At 45.0% G+C, this 15,991-nt stretch overlaps 1 protein-coding gene across 2 annotated transcripts in view; it reads left to right on the top strand.

The window, feature by feature from the left end:
- The window catches only part of TMEM65 (transmembrane protein 65), a 128,054-nt gene that overhangs the window by 84,545 nt on the left and 27,518 nt on the right, over window positions 1–15,991 (top strand). For both annotated transcript variants that reach the window (XM_068238004.1, XM_068238003.1), the window contains 2 exons: window positions 3,441–3,485; window positions 13,731–13,798. In XM_068238004.1, coding sequence (XP_068094105.1) covers window positions 3,441–3,485; window positions 13,731–13,798 — 113 coding nt within the window. The remainder of the gene's footprint in view (window positions 1–3,440; window positions 3,486–13,730; window positions 13,799–15,991) is intronic.

Here is a 15,991-nt window from a genome sequence, read left to right as displayed (position 1 = left end):
TCAGAAAGACGCGAGTCTCGAGATCTTTATATGACAGCCTGAAGCCGTTTACAGTGAAACGGAACGTCTCTAACAAATAGTACTGTAAACCAACATCCTTCAATACAGGATGGAAATATTTATACAGTAGTATGATTTTCAAAAGGAACTGTAACCAAGTATTGAACTTTATCCCAATCAGTAGCCGATACCCCCTTTCACATGAGAAATCTTCACCTTTTCTGAAACAGATTATCGGGGGAGAGGGGGGTTCACTGTGGTGAAACCCCTCCCACCGTGTGTTGTCATGACCATGGTCCTGACAGTTTGCTGTCTGTGAACCTTGTTGCATTGTGGGAAATAACGCCTTTTTCCAACTGCCAAGGAAGCAGCATCCCCCTCTGTGCATAGAACTCTCACTGACTAACATTCCGTACAGATCACCTGGCAGGACTAAAGATGTCACCACCAGTGACATTTCAGAATGTAAATCAGGGAAAAGAAAGATTTTACAATGGGCAAACACTGACTAAATAATCTTTTAATGAATGTTGTAAAAACGAAGCAATTTTACTCATTGTTACTTTCACTACATGTCCCCTTTAAGCTCCAAACATATCCTTGATCGCTGCCTCTCAAAACTAATGAGGAACAAGGGATCTGCTGAAATCACTTTAAAAAAAGAGGTGTCCCAACAACGGTAAAAGACAGCGATTATCGTCCATATAGAGTGTTTTATGCTGTTAATCGCTGTTAGTCGCTGGTCGCTCCATTGAAATGACTTTTATGGCCCATACTCACGGGCTACAATTGTCGCCGCAACCACGGGGCACGCGCGTGTTGCGGCGACAGGTCGCCCATGAGTATAAGGCGCGCACCCCGAACCGTCGCTCGTCGCTGCTGTCGCCAAGCGATTGGCGGCGGTCAATCGCATGGCGACAGTTGCCGCCACAACTGTCGCTAGTCCGTGTGTGTATGCTGGCTAGCTACAGCAACTAATAAAGAATTTACGGCGCTTCCGGTGGGGGGGGGGGGGTGCGTCGGGGACAGCTTCCGTCGCTTCACTAATCCCTCTTCTGCGTGTGTATGCGGAGGGAGCTGGCTAGCCACACGCTAGAAAAGTAGCCCATGAGTATGGGCCATCACATGTGGCTAGTTACGCTCGTCTCGGTCATCTTCGCGCTTCTGATATCGGATCGGCAGACCGCCGTTGTGCTAATTTCACATGCTCCAAAATTGTTCGTTCATTGCAGTCAAGGGTCGAGTCATAATTTTTTTTTTTTTAATGGTATAATGAATTGCATATGTAGCAAGGATAATGAATAGAGCATTAAAGAGACTCTGTAACCTCAAAAACATCCCCTGGGGGGTACTCACCTCGGGTGGGGGAAGGATCCTAATGAGGCTTCCCACGCCGTCCTCTGTCCCACGGGGGTCTCGCTGCAGCCCTAGGATCCGGAGGCTTCCCCCACCCGAGGTGAGTACCCCCCAGGGGATCTTTTGATGTTACAGATCCTCTTTAACAGCAAAGAAAAGAGTCTCTTATTTTTATTTTCAGTTGCATAGCTTTTTGTTTTTATATAACCTTGCATCATCCTGTCACACTTGCAGTTTTACAACCACACTCTATCTTTTAAGCTATAAAATAAAGTAGAAATAATGAACTTTTTGCAATGAAACCTTATCTCCAGCTGTATCTCACTGTTTCTTGGCTGTTTAAAGTGCTTCCGAAAACAGGACTGTATTGCACCCAGTGGGTTGAATAGCTCAGAGAAGCTCTTTTGCAAAGGTAACTGTTGTGTTTTTTTTAACTCTGCCTGTACTGGGAAACAATATGAGGCTCTTTTCTTCGCTGCTAATGTTCTATTTCTTAGCTGTACTACACATACAATTCATTATCTCATATGTCTATTTTCGCTTCAGGTTTGCTTTTATGGTACATATATATATATTTTTTTAAGCTTTCTTGGCTCCTGTTGCATGCAACAGGAGTCCCGGGTAAGCAAGGCTATTAGCCCCGTGCACGGAAAAAGCGTGAGTGCCCTAAAGCACCCCCACAAAACGTGCATGCGTAGCCACGGGCCCCACAATACAGCAGGGCCCTTCCGGTTGTTCCCCGAAGGGAACCTTCCCCCTTTGCCATCGACTCAGGGGGTGGCATCCTCCAACACCCGTACACATATATAACACTAGCTGATGGCCCGGCGTTGGCTCTGCCCACTTTTTCTAACCCTAACACACAATTGCTCAATTACTTGTGAGCTTTGCGGTCTTTGGCATCAATAATTTGCATTGAAATGAAACTAATCTGATTGGCTGTTTGTGGCTCCATCCCCTTTTCCGAATTTGAACCCCAGTCACCCAATAACCAACTGTACAAGGTTTGAGGCTTGTGCCATTAACAGTGCAAGAATGGTAGCAATGAAATATCCCCCTTGAAAATCAACAGGTGAATTTTGGTTGGCTTTTGTAGGCTCCACCCACTTTCCTGAATATTAATTCCAGTCACCCAGTAACCAACTGTGCCAAGTTTGAGAACCCTGCCATTAACAGTGTAAAGCTGGCCACTAACGGTCCAATTTCTAGCGAAAAATCGTTCAAGCGATCAGAAATTCTGATCGGACGAAAAATCGTTCACTACACCATCAACTAACCAATCTTTCCTTCCTATCTATCACGACCACCAAGAAAATTCAAATTTTCATTAGACGAAAATTCATTCGGGCGACATTTTTTTCACTCGTTCATAATCGATTGTGTCCACCAATGGAGATTATTTACAACCAATCCGATCAGAATTTCTGATCGCTCGAGCGATTTTTCGCTAGAAATTGGACCGTTAGTGGCCAGCTTAAGAATAGCTGCAGTTTACATTTTCCCAGTTAAATGTGTATTTTTCTCCGCCCACTTTTTGGTTATGGGAATAAAAAGTATCCTCTATGTTGTTCCAGGTAATGTACTGTGTGTGTGCCAAATTTCATTTAAATCCGTTCAGCCATTGTTGCGTGATCGAGTAACAAACATCCAAACTTCCACATTTATAATATTAGTAAGATTGTGAGATCTGTGCTTTATTTTGAGGATATGGATATCGCTCAGAAACCAATGGCTTGGGGGATAACATTGTGCTGGTTTAGTAAAGCCTGGAGGGAGTGGGCACCAGTCGCCCTAGCACGGTGAACAAGCCATAGAGGTACCACAGTAGTGCCTGGAGGAGAAGCTGGGGGCACCGGAGAGCTCTGATTAGCTTTTCAGTAAAATGTGTAGCGAGAGAGAGATTTGCACATAATTACCAGCGCAGAGTATCGGGACCTATACCCAGGGGCCGGGCGGATACGCTGGCAGACAGCATTATAATTAATGTGCCAGCTCCTGCCAACGCACTGCTGTTTATTGCCGTGTATATTATTATTTATGCCGCCTTCATTGTAAATCATATGTTGTGTGTTTTCTCGTTTCAGAAAAGCTGGAAGCTGAGCCCCCCACCTCCAAACAGCTGAAACACGGTAAGATGAGCAAACTTTCTGCGGTCGTGAGCGGTGGGGGCAGAGGAACAGGCGGGTAGTCATGAGCATGATCTCTTAACCACTTCGCATCCAGACCTTGTTTTCTACTTATGGACCAGAGCAGTTTTGACAGTTTTGCTATGTCCCTATTTAATTAGCAATAACTTTATCCCTACTTATGACACCTAAATGAAATACTGTATATATTGTTGTTGTTTTTTCAAGACAAACTAGGCTTTCATTGTATGGCATGGAAAAATTGGAAAAATTAGAAAAAAAAATCATTATTTTTTAGTTTTACCTATTTCAGTTTAAAAATAAAAAGAGCTACTGTAGATAAAAAACACAAATTTTGTTTGGCTATTTCTACTGTTTATCATAAAGCTTAGATTATGTTCCTGTCACAATTTATGGTGAAGATATTTGATTCTGAAATAATGTTACAGTGTGTATTTTTCACTATGTATTGAGAAAATAAAAGTATTTTTATTTGGTAAAAATCAATCCCATTAGCTCAGGTAACATATATTCCCGTTCACCAAATAGTGCCACATCAGAAAATGCCACAAATATGCACAGGAACAAGGCCAATACTGCACAGCACTGCTTCTGTTCAACATATATCTACGTCCTCGTGGCTTGGATAAAGTCACAGAGGACGTAGATATACTGTAGTAGTGAATAAAGTGATTAAGGGTCCCATACACTTGTCAATTTCAGCCATCGATCAATTCGATAGAATCGATTGAATGGAAATCATCGTGGTGGGGGGCACAGGATGGGGAACACGGAGATACTAGATCTGGGGGAACACAGCAGGGGGGAGCACAGGACTGGAGAAGGGGGGGAGGGTTATAAGTCAGGGGGAACACTGGATATGTGGAACACAGCATTGGGGAACACAGGACAAGGAGGAACACGGGTGGTGGCACAGCACAGGGGGAACACGGGGAAACTGGACAGGGGGAACACTGCAGGTGGTACGCAGAATGGGGTGGGGCAGGAAGGCACAGGACAGGGGGAACCACTGGAGGGGGGAGCACTGGATAGGAGGGAACACAAGACCAGGGTGAACATGAAAACACAAGAGTGGGGGGACCGCAAAAGCAGGGCCAGCATAGTGGGGGGAGGGGGGAAATCACAGGAAAGGAGAGCTCAGGGAAACACGGCACAAGGGGAGCGCACAATGGAAGATACTCTCCATATACTAGACTGGGGAGCACAGGACAGTCGGCCAATAGACACTAGGGAAGCTATATGGGGGTGGGAGGGGGAACGGATGGGGACACTAGAAGACCAGGAAAGGCTGTATGGGGGGGGGGGGGTAGGCACTAGACTGCCAGGGAACTCTGTATGGTAAAAAAAAAAAAAAATTGTCGTCCTGCCCCACCCAACTGTTTTTTCATACCACCCAGCTAGAAAACATTCTGGGGAAAACACTGCACTGATTTGATGTGTTGCATTTGCCCAGATATGGTTCAGCTATTGAATAGGACAATTCAGTTTAGTTGCTATGGGAAACTGCTCCACCTTTACATTTCTTCTTTTGCATAATGGGTGGACTGTGGCACTGACTGATCAAGAAGGGCCCAGATCTTTGTAGCATCCATTTTGTTCACAAGGAATGAATCCTGTGTTGCAGGCAGCCATATTGTACATGCTTGGTATACAGTTTTGGACTATGTGAAAACTCTGTTGTCCAGTGTTGAAGGCTGCACAAGATGGCTGCTATACTCCTAGCAACCCAGTTCGAATTCAAGGACATCTATCACTAAATGTGTAAAATGTTAAAGGACAACTGAAGTGAGAAGAATATGGAGGCTGCCATACTTATTTCCTTTAAAGCAATACCGGTTCCTTGGCAGCCCTGCTGATCATTTCAGTAGCTTCTGAACCACACACCAGAAACAAGCATGCAGCTAATCCTGTCAGATCTGACAATAATGTCAGAAACACCTGATCTGCTGCATGCTTGTTCAGGGGCTATGGCTAAAAGTATTAGAGGCAAAGTATCAGCAAGATAGCCAGGCAACTAGTACTGCTCAAAAGGAAATAAAGATGGCAGCCTCCATATACCTCTCACTTTAGTTGTCCTTTAGCTGCTTGACTGAGATGAACATGCATGAATAGTCACTGAGGCCTAGTGCACACCAGAGCGGTTCGGCTGCGGTTTGCGATCCGCTTGCGGGTGCGGATCTGCTAGGGTAATGTATTTCAATGGGCTGGTGCACACCAGAGCGGGAGGCGTTTAGCAGAAACGCATACTCCCGGGCTGCTGCAGATTTTGGATTGTGGAGGCGTTTCTGCCTCCAATGTAAAGTATAGGAAAACCGCAAACCGCTCTGAAAAACGGCAGTTCAGAGCGGTTTTGCAGGCGTGTTTGTTACAGTAGCTGTTCAGTAACAGCTTTACTGTAACAATACATGAAATCTACTACACCAAAAACGCTTCACAAAACCGCAAAATGCTAGCTGAAACGCTACAGAAAAATAAGAAAAAGCGTTTTAAAATCTGCTAGAATTTTGCGGATCTGCTAGCGGGTTTTGGTGTGCACCAGGCCTGAAAGCAGATTGTGGGCTGAGATTATCAAATTATCACAAACTACCTTTTCGGCCAGCTATAGTCATGCCCCTGTTCTTGGCTTCGAGTTAATTATTTTTCCGTTAAGTCGCGCAGTGATAGAGCGCAGAATTACCCCATTTGCTGCACTAATTTTGCTGCACAACAGAAGGCACATAAATAGCAGATCTGTATGGCTGGGAAAAGGGCAGTGCCTCAGAAAGGTCACCTCATGGTAAATGTCATGATATTTAGATTGCTGATACTGTGCATTATTCATTTAGTTCCTTGTAATGGGAAGTAAGTATTGTTTTCTAGACTCTGGCGTTATTTCTCTCACATCCAGTGTTGACCACAAATACACACAAATGTCTTAAAGGACAACTGAAGTGAGAGGAACATGGAGGCTTCCATATTTATTTCCTCTTAAAGAGGAACTTCAGCCTAAACAAATATACTGTCATTAAGTTACATTAGTTATGTTAATTAAATTAGATAGGTAATATAATCTATAATCTCTTACCCACCCTGTTTTAAAAGAACAGGTAAATGTTTGTGATTTCATGAGGGCAGCCACCTTTTTGGTTGAAAGGAGGTGACAGGGAGCGTGAGACACAGTTCCAACTGTCCTGTGTCCTGACCACCCCTCCCAGTTGCTAAGCAACGAGAACAACATCAGAAATCCCATCATGCTTTGCACAGCGGAGCTTAGCTTTTGTGCAGGTAGAAATGAGGCTTGGGTAAGAAAAACAAAGTTCTGATGCTGTGAAACTGTTAAACACCAAGCCTTTTCAGTGCTGCTGAGTAGATTTTTAGTCTGGAGGTTCACTTTAAGCAATACTAGTTGCCTGGCTATCCCTGCTGATCCTCTGTCTCTAATACTTTTAGCCATAGCCATAGTGACTGTTGGTCTCTGAAGAAGCGGAAGTACCGCGAATCGGCTGTGTTAGGGCCTGTTTCCACTACACACAGATTGGAGGTAGAATGGATGCAGAAAAACTGACTCCAATGAATACCTATGGGTCTGTTTCCACTCCACGCAATTTTTCTGATGCAGATTTTCCCATAGGCATCCATTGGAGTCAGTTTTTTTGGCATCCATTCTGCATCCAATCTGCATGTAGTAGAAACAGGCCCTTAGGCTGGGCATACACGGGCTGATTCGCCCTTATCAATTGAGCTGCTGACGGCTCGATTGATAATTTCCGACAGGTCCGATGACCCTGCCGGATCGATACCCCGCGGGTGGATAATAGCGGGGAATTGAGCGGAAGTTAAGGAGCGCCCGTGGGGACGTGGCGGGAGTCGATCCGGCGGCTAATAGAGCCGCCGGGTCGACTCGTGTATGCCCAGCATAAGGCCGTCACACTTTTGCTGATAGTATTCTGTCTGTGATGGTGGGTAAATAAATACTCCAAAGCATTGTGGATGGTGCCTTGCTCGTCTTTCTACTGCTAACTTTAGCCACAGACCCTGAAAATCATGCAGCACATCAGGTGTTTCTGACATGATTGTCAGATCTGACAAGATTAGCTGCATACTTGTTTCTGGTGTGATTCAGACACTATTGCAGCCGAATAGATCAGCAGGGCTGCCGGGCAACTGGTATTGTTTAAAAGTAAATAAATATGGCAGCCTCCATATTCTACTCACTACAGTTGTCCTTTAAAAGTGGTTTGAAATTCAGCATTTCTACTTAAAATGTAGAAATATTCTTCACAGCTTTAAACCTACTATCCCAGCATTTTTTTTTTAGCAGAACATCACTGAAATGGTTAAACAAAGCACTTTGTCCTGCTATTCAGCTTCAAATCTGCATCCAAACTGGAGAAAACAGTATCTTTGTTTTCATTCCAATGTAGGTGTGTGTGTGTGTGTGTGTGTGTGTGTGTGTGTGTGTGTGTGTGTGTGTATATGTATATATACAGTGTGTGTGTGTGTGTGTATATACTGTGTGTGTGTGTGTGTGTGTGTATATGTATATATACAGTGTGTGTGTGTGTGTGTGTATATGTATATATACAGTGTGTGTGTATATGTATATATACAGTGTGTGTGTGTGTGTGTGGCAAGTAAACTTTAAAGTAACACTTTCTGAGAAGCTGTCTTTGCTGCAGGCACACACATACAGCTCTCAGAAGAACTCATTAAAAGATTTTAACATATACCGTATTTTTCACCGTATAAGACGCACTTTTTCTCCCCAAAAAATGGGGAGAAAAAATCCCTGCGTCTTACACGGCAAAGGCAGGGAATCCCCAAATGATGATCGCCCGCCGATGCAAACCGCCGACCCGCCGCAACATTGGGGATTCCCTGCATAGTCCCAGCCACATGTCTCTGCTCTGGCCATCCCCCTTGTCTGTCTCTGCTCTCTGCAATGTGTGCCCCTCCTTCTGACCACTGATTGTCTGCTGTGTCCCGCCCGCTGGTCTGTGTCTCCGCTCCCCTGAATGTTGAAGGTTGTGGCAGCCAGCGTCTTACCGAATCCATGCTGCCTGGGATCGTGGATGTCCTGGCTTCCCCCTCTAGTGATCCGCGCTTGTGAAGATGGCCGCTCGGTCCCGCCCACTTGTCCGTGTCTCCATTCTTCTGCCCTGTTAAATGTTGTGGCAGCCAGCGTGTACCGAATCCATGCCGCCTGGGATCGCCGATGTCCTGATTTCCCCTCTAGTGACCGGCGCTTGTGTGACGTCACACAAGCGCGGGTCACTAGAGGGGGAAGCCAGGACATCGGCGATCCCAGGCGGCATGGATTCGGTACACGCTGGCTGCCACAACATTCGGCTGACACTTCATTTCACATTCAGAGGAACGGAGACACGGACACGTGGGCGGGACCGAGCGGCCATCTTCACAAGCGCGGGTCACTAGAGGGGGAAGCCAGGACATCGGTGATCCCAGGCAGCATGGATTCGGTAAGACGCTTGCTGCCACAACCTTCAACATTCAGGGGAGCGGAGACACAGACCAACGGGTGGGACACAGCAGACACTCAGTGGTCAGACGGAGGGGGAGGGGGACACTTAATGCTGGAGACATAGGCAAGGGGGTAAGACTGAGCAGCCACACGGGTCACAAGGGGGGGGAGGGGACACTTAATGCACCAGAGCAGAGACACAGGCTAGGGGGCTGGGCAGAGCAGCCACACAAGGGGACACACACCTAATACAAAGTGAAAGGAGACAAGCTAAGGGGCTGGGCAGAGCGACCACACAGGACAGAACAGGGACACCTGGCAACAGAAGAAGACACCTGGGGATAAACAGGGGACAGGAGGAGACATCTGGGAACACACAAGAGACAAAAGAGAGGACACCAGTTGGGGGAGAACATTATAAGACGCTCTTGGAACATGGGCACACCAGGTTTAGTATATACTTTTTTTTTTCCTGATTTTTCCCCTCTAAACCTAGGTGCGTCTTATATTCCGGAGCGTCTTATACGGCGGCAAATACGGTAATAAAAAGCAGTTAGAATAAAATGCAATGTAGTAGTTCAGGGCAAGAAAAACTACACTTTAAAACCTTGTAATTTATAGACAGACAATTTTACTTGTGCACTAAAGCAAATATAACTGTATGAATATTAAAAAGTAGAAAAACCCATTTTTATTGAATGTTATGTCAGAATTTTAGACCACTTTAAGTGAAGCACTGCTGCTTATTCCAACCAATCACATCCTCCCTTTCATTTTACTGTACATACACTAGATTCTCAGCCTAGGCGGCCCTGATTGGCAGCCTGGGATGAGAACACTCTAGCATGTGTACCGGCCTTTTGAATAAAGAGAACCTGAGGCGAAAATAAACTGATGAAATAAACAATCCTTCATCTCCTAAAACCGACTTTTTTAGATCACCCATTATTTAATTTTAAGTTTTAAAGTGAACCTGAACTCAGAACTTCCTCTCTGCTCTAAAAGATAAGCAACCGCATAATAACCTTTACAGAAAAACATTTATTTTAACCCTATGTCTGCTTCCATGAAAGCAGAAAGTAGACACACTGCAGATTTATTGCAGGGTTATTATGCTGTGCAGAGCAGAGAGGAAGTTCTGAGTTCAGGTCCGCTTTAAACATTGGCATATATTTTGCTTGAATAGCAATAAATATCTTGGATGTAAGATATTTGCCTCATTATGCGAACAGGAAGCGGTACTTCAGAGGAGATGAGCTGCTACATTTTTTCATTCCCCTAAATCCTATATATATATGCTGAGGATCTTATGTCAGAGATGAACAAATCTGAGGATGGTAATGCTGATACAGCAGGAATGTTTCCATATCTTGGAGCTGATCCCTTGGCCGGTACTCTGCTATTTGCATTTCACTACTTCAGTACACTGGAAATTAAGATGTTTCACTGAGACTGTTGGGTGCCAGATTTCCATCCTCTATCTAATTTGCGTTCAGATCACACATCTGAGTGTTCCGGATCCATCTGCAGTGTGATTTCCTCCTTAGGGCCCGTTTCCACTATCGCGAATTCGCATGGGCAATACAAGTGGATCGGCTTGTTTCCACTTGTCAGGATTTCTGAGCGTTTTTCTGTGCAGAAAAAATCTGCACGGCAGAGCCATCAGAATTCGCATACCGCTATGCGGTTCGCATACAATGTGTTTAATAGGAAATTCGCATTGCGGTTTTGGTATGCGAATTTTCATGCAAATTCGCATACGATTTCGCATAGAAATAATGGGAAAGCACACAGGCACTGCAATGGTTAAATTCGCATACATAGTCATCCATGCAAAATCGTATGCGAATTCGCATGAAAATTTACATACAACCGCATGCGAAATTTGCATAAGAATGCAAATTTTTCCCGCGGCGATTCCAACTGCACAAGTCGAAACAGGCCCTTACTGCTTCCCCAACTGCAGTTCCCCCTCAAAGGCAATAATGTGCAGCTGTATTTGTGGTTCCCACCCCCACTGTGGTTCCCCCTCACCACTCCCTCAACCATTGGCCCCCTGTAATGCAATGTTCAGGGGATTGTACTGGTTCCTCTCACTGGTCACTGAACCACTGGCTCCCTGTAATGCAGTGTGCTGAGGATCGTACTGGTCCCCCTCACTGATCATTGGCCCCCTGTAATGCAGTGTGCAGGGGATTGTACTGGTCCCCCTCACTGATCATTGGCCCCCTGTAATGCAGTGTGCAGGGGATTGTACTTGTCCCCCTCACTGATCATTGCCCCCCCTGTAATGCAATGTTCAGGGGATTGTACTTGTTCCTCTCACTGGTCACTGAGCCACTGGCTCCCTGTAATGCAGTGTGCTGCAGATCGTACTGGTTCCCACCTCCAGCTTGGTTGTATTTCGCCGGCCTCTGGCCCCGTGAAATGCAGCAAGCGCAGCAGGGTGTGCCGATTACCCCTTTATTAGGGTTCCCCCTCATGGTCTATGTAAAACGAATAGCGTGCAGCTAGATGTACAGTGGGTTCCTCCTTAAAGTGAATGGGAACCGCATTTAAAAAAATGAGATAGATACTTACCAAAGGAGAGGGAAGGCTCTGGGTCCTATAGAGCCTTCCTGTTCCTCTCCTGGTCCCCTCCTTCCAGTGCTGGCTCGCCCGGTAGCAGTATTTGACTAAATTAGTCAAATACTGCTTTACCCGGCCGAAGGAGGCTTCAGAAGTCTTCAGGGAGCCCGAATGCTCCTGAAGAAGGGCGGCCCTGTACTGCGCCTGCACAAGCACGCTCTCTTGCATGCTCACGCCTGTGCAGTATGGAGACGCACGCCTTCGGGAGGACACGGCTCCCGAAGACTTCCAATTACCCTTTTGGCGGGGGATTGAAATGGAGGGGAGCCAGCACAGGATAGAGAGCACCGAGAGAGGAGACAGAAGGCTCTATACGACCCAGAGCCTTCCCTCTCCTTAGGTAAGTATTTGCTTCATTTTTTTTTTAAATGCGGTTCCCATTCACTTTAAAGGGACCCAAGCAGCTTTTATTTTCTGCAGTTTGTCCTCGTTTCTAATAGCTGTAGGAGCTGCTATTCCCCCCCCCCCCCCTCCCCATTTCCTCTGCCCTTATTTATCGAGGGGAAAGTTTGAATGTAATCAAGTGGGACTCTCTACACTGGTGAAGATCAGAGTATTTTCTTCTCACCCCACCTGCTGTTGAAAGCTTTTGTTTGCTCCTTGCTACTGCTAATTGCAGCAATCCTTATCTGCCTGCTCTTTCTTTGGATGGAAGGCCACAGAAGAAGAGCAATAAATGCCTTTAACAAACATTTAAATGTAAAAAGAGGTATAATGGAATTTTCTTTAGTAATAAGCCACATTGTTTGCATGCATTTTTAATGTGCTTTTGAGATGCCCTGGCTGCTAAAAATACTATTCAGTTCACTTTAATGAAGAGTGAGCAGTGGATCATACTGATCCAACCACCAGTGTGGCTCCCCTTCATTGGTCAAACAGCCACTGGTCTTGTTGTAATGAATGCGGAGTGTACAGGAAAGTATGTCGGTCCTTCTACCCCCTTCACTGATCCCACAGTCCCTTCCCCTCATGTAATACAGAGTGCAGAGCCTGTCAGTCCTACTGCCAGTGTGGTTCCCTAGTAGCAGTCACCCTGCCCCCAGTCCCCACTGCAGAGAGCGCAGCAGAGCTTGCCAGTTCCACCACCAGAGTGTGGTTCCCCCTCACAGACCCCCCCACCCCTGCTTCCGTTTGCATTGACTTTCAGAATGTGCTGTGGAACATACCGGAGAAGGATTGAAATGCCTACTCTTCCTTGTTCCAAGTTTATGTGGGATTTCAGTCACAAGATCCTTGGCTGCTGCTGCCTCAATATTTAGCTCATCGGACTTCATTTAGGAAATGTAGTACACCTCGAATGTGGCCTTACAGAGATTTCAAAATTATCTTTTTAAAAACTGAACTTTAAGTATGCACTTGAAACAAAAAGAAAAACCGAGAGCCCAATATAGTGCAGTAAGTCTAACAATTGTTGGCGAAATAATTAACAGATGTGGATATACTCACAAACACGGGTTACCACATAGGCAACCACTTGAAATGCAGGTGGGGAGCATTAGAACCTGACCCCACTCAGGTTTAAGAAGTCGCTCTCTGTAGATAGAAAGAAGGGGACAGTCCCCTCCACCCAAGGTGGACTATATACTGTGCAAATTTGGACAGAGGCGCCAGGCAGGTTAAAATGATCTAAAAACAACTAAAAAGGAGGAGTACAGGTGGACTTACCTCCTGAAATGATGGACAATCGAGATTGTTCAAATCGCAAATAACAATTTATTTTGGCACTCCGCAATGCGTTTCGCAGGTATAACCCGCTTCATCAGGCAAGGAGTGCAAGCTCAAAAAGGTCCAATAGTGGCAATGCGCCTCTGTGAAGACAGAGGCGCATTGCCACTATTGGACCTTTTTGAGCTTGCACTCCTTGCCTGATGAAGCGGGTTATACCTGCGAAACGCGTTGCGGAGTGGCAAAATAAATTATTTGCGATTTGAACAATCTCGATTGTCCATCATTTCAGGAGGTAAGTCCACCTGTACTCCTCCTTTTCAGTTGTTTTCAGATCATTTTAACCTGCCTGGCGCCTCTGTCCAAATTTGCACATGAACTTTAAGTATGTTTTTTTTGTTTTTTGCATGCATGCTTTTCTTCGTTTTATGCAGTGGGCAGCTGTTGATTCAGAGTTATTCTTTTTGTTGCAGTGTTCTTCCACAATGCGTTGCCGTTCATTGGCTTTGGTTTCCTGGATAACGCCATCATGATTGCCGCGGTAAGTAGAATGATGGCTAAAACGTTTATTTAAGATGAAGTGAGGAGGTGTATAAACCTCTGTCGGCTATTTTTCCTGTCTGTCTCAGAAAAACGCAGCTTTCCCTTTGGCTTCCTGCGCCAGTGAGGGAGGAAGTCTGCACTGTGGTGACACAGACCGCAATAAAAAAAAAAAAACATTCCAGTTAACCTATTTTGGTTCCTTGACGTAGAAACTACGTCCAGGAACCATGCGCGCTCCCGCGGCCGATCGTGCATGCGCGCTCCCGGCCCGCGGTTCGTTACGTAGGCAATCAGTGAATCAGGCTACGTTGCCCGATCACTGATTCCTCTCCCCCGCTGAAAAAGCGACAGCTTCTCTCGGAAGCTGTGCCTTTTCTGGCTGTTCCCTCCCCGATGCGTCACTCTAAGCGTGTGTTACGCTTAGTGACGTCATGTAAACAAACTCATGGCCGCCATCTTGTGGCCAAAAAGTAAAACTACAACAAAAAGTAAAAAACATTTAAATCAACAAACAATTACATTAAAAAATATGGTTTACATCCCACCCTCCCAAAAATACCCAAATAAAATGTTTAATATAAAAAAAAAAAAAAAACATTACAATAAAAAAAAACATGTAAATATTTACCTAAGGGTCTAAACTTTTTAAATATCAATGTAAAGATGAAATATTTCTATATTTTTTTTTTATTTTAAACTTGTAAGTAGTGATAGATGCAAAACGGAAAAAATGCACCTTTATTTCCAAATAAAATATTGTCGCCATACATTGTGATAGGGACATAATTTTAACGGTGTAATAACCGGGACATATGGGCAAATACAAAACGTGAGTTTTAATTATGGAGGCATGTATTATTTTAAAACTATAATGGCTGAAAACTGAGAAATAATGAATTTTTTCTGTTTTTTCTTATTCTTCCTGTTAAAATGCATTTACAGTAAAGTGGCTCTTAGCAAAATGTACCCCCCAAAGAAAGCCTAATTGGTGGCGGAAAAAACAAGATATAGATCAGTGTGATAAGTAGTGATAAAGTTATAGGCTAATGAATGGGAGGTGAACATTGCTCAAGTGAAAACGACGGAACGCGAATGGGTTAAGCAGGGCTGTGGAGTCGAGGAGTCGGGGCAATTTTGGGCACCCGGAGTCAGAGTTGGAGTTGGAGTCGGAGTCGTTGATTTCATAAACTGAGGAGTTGGATGATTTTTGTACAAAATCCACAGCCCTGTTAAGTATTAGACTAAGGAGTCGGAGTCGTGGTTTCATAAACCGAGGAGTCGGAGTTGGAGTCGAAAGATTTTTGTACCGACTCCACAGCGCAAATTATATTGTCTGATTACAAATTACAAAGTCTCAAAGTACAATATATCTGCTCTGAAAGCAGCCATTGCATTTTATTGCATAGATGCTGTATTTACATATTACCATCTATCTAGTGATGCATTTCCCAGCTGCACACATGCTAGAAGCAGAGAGTGCTCAGTTTCAGCACTTTGCTAATGTTTACTTATTGTAGCTAACAAACAAATGTAAACAAAAGATAATGTTATCACCTCTTCGATGCGGCCAGAAGCTCCCCACTGAAGCAAGGAGCTTTCCACTGAAGAACAAAGTCCTGTGTTTTACTGTTTTGAATGCTGTTCTGCTACCATTTTTTGTGGTAGTAGATTCTATGCTGTAAATAATCTTTTAGAGAAAAGAGGTAATGCTTAGTTTTATCCGACTGTAAAGGTTTGAGGCCTACATTGTGGTGTTACTCCTCTTTTACAGTCTTTCTCTGGCCGCAGTGATTTCAGTGGGTGCGCCAGAATTCCTTTCTGGAATAACGGATAAATAGCTTACAAGAGTTTTCCACACAAATCACGCAGCCGCCAGCCTTGCCGGGCACCCGTCTCCCTCTTCCTCCTCCTCCTCCTCATGGCAGCCTTTGTGCTCTGCTCTGCCAGAGGAATTGTGATCCGATCACACAACGTAATTATTATTCTGTATTTATAGAACAGCAACATATTTCACAGGCTCCACAGGCCTGCGTGCCAAGCCCACCAGATCTTGTGATTCATATACATGGGAGGGGTGCCATGTGTGCCATAACAGACGGGCATCGAGGAAAAGGGGGGGGGGGGGCTCTGTGAGGCATCACACATTCATCCTTCATGTGGGGTTTTTTGCCAGTGCTGCAACTTTTGCTGA

Source organism: Hyperolius riggenbachi, chromosome 5, assembly GCF_040937935.1.
Source record: "Hyperolius riggenbachi isolate aHypRig1 chromosome 5, aHypRig1.pri, whole genome shotgun sequence".
Lineage (NCBI taxonomy): Eukaryota > Metazoa > Chordata > Amphibia > Anura > Hyperoliidae > Hyperolius > Hyperolius riggenbachi.
Note: the sequence above shows the minus strand (reverse complement) of the source record. Positions and strands in the feature narration are given on the sequence as shown.